Genomic DNA, 2,824 nt, shown 5'->3' on the forward strand with positions numbered 1-2,824 from the left:
CTCAGTGGTTAAGAGCATTGCCTGCTCTTCCAAAGGTCCTGGGTTCAATTCCCGGCAACCACATGGTGGCTCACAACCATCTGTAATGGGGTCTGCTTCCCTCTTCTGGCCTGCAGACATACACACAGACAGAATATTGTACACATAATAAATAAGTATTTTTTTAAAAAAAAGGGAAGTGGGCTCTTATGTACAGCCTGTACAAGTGAAGGCATGTTTGTGCTTTGATCCCTCAGGTTAATAAGTCTGAATTTTTTTTTTTTTTTTTTGGTTTTTTGAGACAGGGTTTCTCTGTGGCTTTGGCGCCTGTCCTGGAACTAGCTCTTGTAGACCAGGCTGGCCTGGAATTCACAGAGATCTGCCTGCCTCTGCCTCCTGAGTACTGGGATTAAAGGCTTGTGCCACCACCGCCCAGCAATAAGTCTGAATTTTAAAAGCAATGTTAAACACACACACACACACACACACACACACACGAGTTTCAAACTTCTGTGGGAAAATTCTCTATACTCCAAATTTTAATTATTGTATCCTAACATGGGTATCCTATATTTATATATATCCTATATTGTTGTAGACAACAAGAATTACTATACAGAGTGTTTGCTCTTCTCTATTAATAAAGGGAAAGTTATGAGGATAAATTTACACTGGGATTTTGTTCCAGGAGATAATGGGTTTGTGAAATAACATAAATAATTAAAAAATTATGATAAAAACCTGGAAAAATTCAAACACTGTTTGCAAATTCTAACTTCTCTTTCTCAGCTACCTTCTGTTCCATGTCTCAATAATCTTACAGAAATAAAACATCAGGATCAAAAAATACTCATCAGTTAAATGAAAAGATGGTTTAGAATATATTTTTTATAGTTTGTAGCCATTTTAATATTAGAAAACCAATAGCCTTAGGTTAAAACACTCAAGTGGCATTTCAATCAATTTTGTAGATCCCGTATTTAGAAAAAAAAATTCATTTCCTTAGGCCAAGTAAGTTTCATATTTTAAAATAACTACTGTGTAATAGGTACTGTTATTGAAAAATTAAAAATTCTGCAGGATCCCCGGCGGGGCGGGGGGAGGGGGGAAAGGAGGGAGGGAGGGAGAAGCTAAGTTCAGCCTGCCTCAGCAGGTGGGGGAGGGAGTGGGCGTGGCTTGTCTCTTAAAGAGACAGGTACAAAAGACATTTTCATTACCCTTCCATGGCTCTTATCTTCTGAGCCTTACTTCAGCACACATGCCAAGCCAAACACGTAGATAAAGCAGGAAAGCTGCTCCTCTACTTAAAACAAAAAACGGATCTACAAAGCTCAGTGAGATATGAGCTCAGGAAAGCCGATTATTATTTGGTTATTATTTAGTCTAACTGCAAACCAACCTGACATTTTATTTTTGGATTTTCAAGGCAGGGTTTCTCTGTAGCTCTGGAGCCTGTCCTGGACTGTGCCGCCCAGGCTGGCCTGGAACTCACAGAGATTCCCCTGCCTCTGCCTCCCTAGTGCTGGGATTAAAGGTGTGCGCCACCACCGCCCAGTATAGGTGACTTTTTTAACCTACTACAAAGCGTAAGGTCAAAGCCCCAAACCCAAGATGGTCAACAAGGCTGTTAGGGTGATGACCCCCCCCTCCCCGGCTTTCGCCAGCCTGAGAAAGCCCACACTGAATCCCCACCCCCATCCACTGAGCATGCGCAGTGCAGAGTGACCCCCTCCCGCGGCTGGGCGGAAGGGTTTCTCTATCCTCAAGTCCTCCTCGAACACTCTATGGTCCCCGCGAAGCTTTGTGGGTAACAGATTTCTGCCCGGGCTCCATTTTGCCGCCGGCTGTGGACTCGAGCTCCTGAGACCTCTGCGCTCCCGAGACTTCTGCTGTCTGCTGTCGCCATGGGTCGTCGCCCAGCTCGCTGTTACAGGTACTGTAAGAACAAGCCGTACCCTAAGTCTCGCTTCTGCCGCGGGGTCCCCGATGCGAAGATCCGCATCTTCGACCTGGGTCGGAAGAAGGCGAAGGTGGACGAGTTCCCGCTGTGCGGCCACATGGTGTCGGACGAGTACGAGCAGCTGTCGTCGGAGGCCCTGGAAGCCGCTCGCATCTGCGCCAACAAGTACATGGTGAAGAGCTGCGGCAAGGACGGCTTCCACATCCGCGTGCGCCTGCACCCCTTCCACGTCATCCGCATCAACAAGATGCTGTCGTGCGCCGGTGCAGACCGTCTCCAGACCGGCATGCGTGGCGCCTTCGGGAAGCCGCAGGGCACCGTGGCCCGGGTCCACATCGGCCAGGTCATCATGTCCATCCGCACCAAGCTGCAGAACAAGGAGCACGTGGTCGAAGCCCTGCGCAGGGCCAAGTTCAAGTTCCCTGGCCGCCAGAAGATCCACATCTCCAAGAAGTGGGGCTTCACCAAGTTCAACGCCGAGGAGTTCGAAGGCAAGGTGGCGGCGAAGCGCCTCATCCCCGATGGCTGCGGAGTCAAATACATCCCGGAACGTGGTCCTCTGGACAAGTGGCGGGCCCTGCATTCCTGAGGACTTTGCTGGCAGACAAGTAGCACAAGTGATGGTTATGGTTTGAATGTATTTGTTCCGTTTATAGCTTATAGGACGTTAGTTTGCATAGTATAGAACCTTTAGTTGGACAGTGCCTGCCTTGTTTAAGGGACAAAAAAACTGCGGTTTAGAGACAACACATTTGCTATTTTGAACCATCTACTTTAAAGTTTTGGAGTGAACATTTGTTTAGTGAAGGCATAAATGAAACAGTTATGGATTCAGAGTGCTAGAGGAGTTGGAAGATCTGTGTGGAATTATATTTCGAGTGTATC

General features: G+C 47.3%; 1 protein-coding gene across 2 annotated transcripts; it reads left to right on the forward strand.

Annotated features, from left to right (window-relative positions):
• Positions 1-1,883: 1,883 nt before the first annotated feature.
• On the forward strand, positions 1,884-2,528 carry Rpl10l (ribosomal protein L10 like). 2 transcript variants are annotated; one of them, XM_041658745.1, is made up of 2 exons: positions 1,884-1,967; positions 2,073-2,528. In XM_041658745.1, exons 1-2 carry the CDS (start codon positions 1,884-1,886, stop codon positions 2,526-2,528), a joined length of 540 nt encoding a protein of 179 aa, XP_041514679.1. The 2 variants fall into 2 exon arrangements, with proteins under 2 accessions (XP_041514679.1, XP_041514678.1); XM_041658744.1 differs by having other exon boundaries at positions 1,884-2,528.
• Positions 2,529-2,824: the final 296 nt, after the last annotated feature.

The sequence above is a fragment of the Microtus oregoni genome, unplaced genomic scaffold (assembly GCF_018167655.1).
Source record: "Microtus oregoni isolate MIOR12 unplaced genomic scaffold, Mior012 000009F_ref0000495, whole genome shotgun sequence".
NCBI lineage: Eukaryota > Metazoa > Chordata > Mammalia > Rodentia > Cricetidae > Microtus > Microtus oregoni.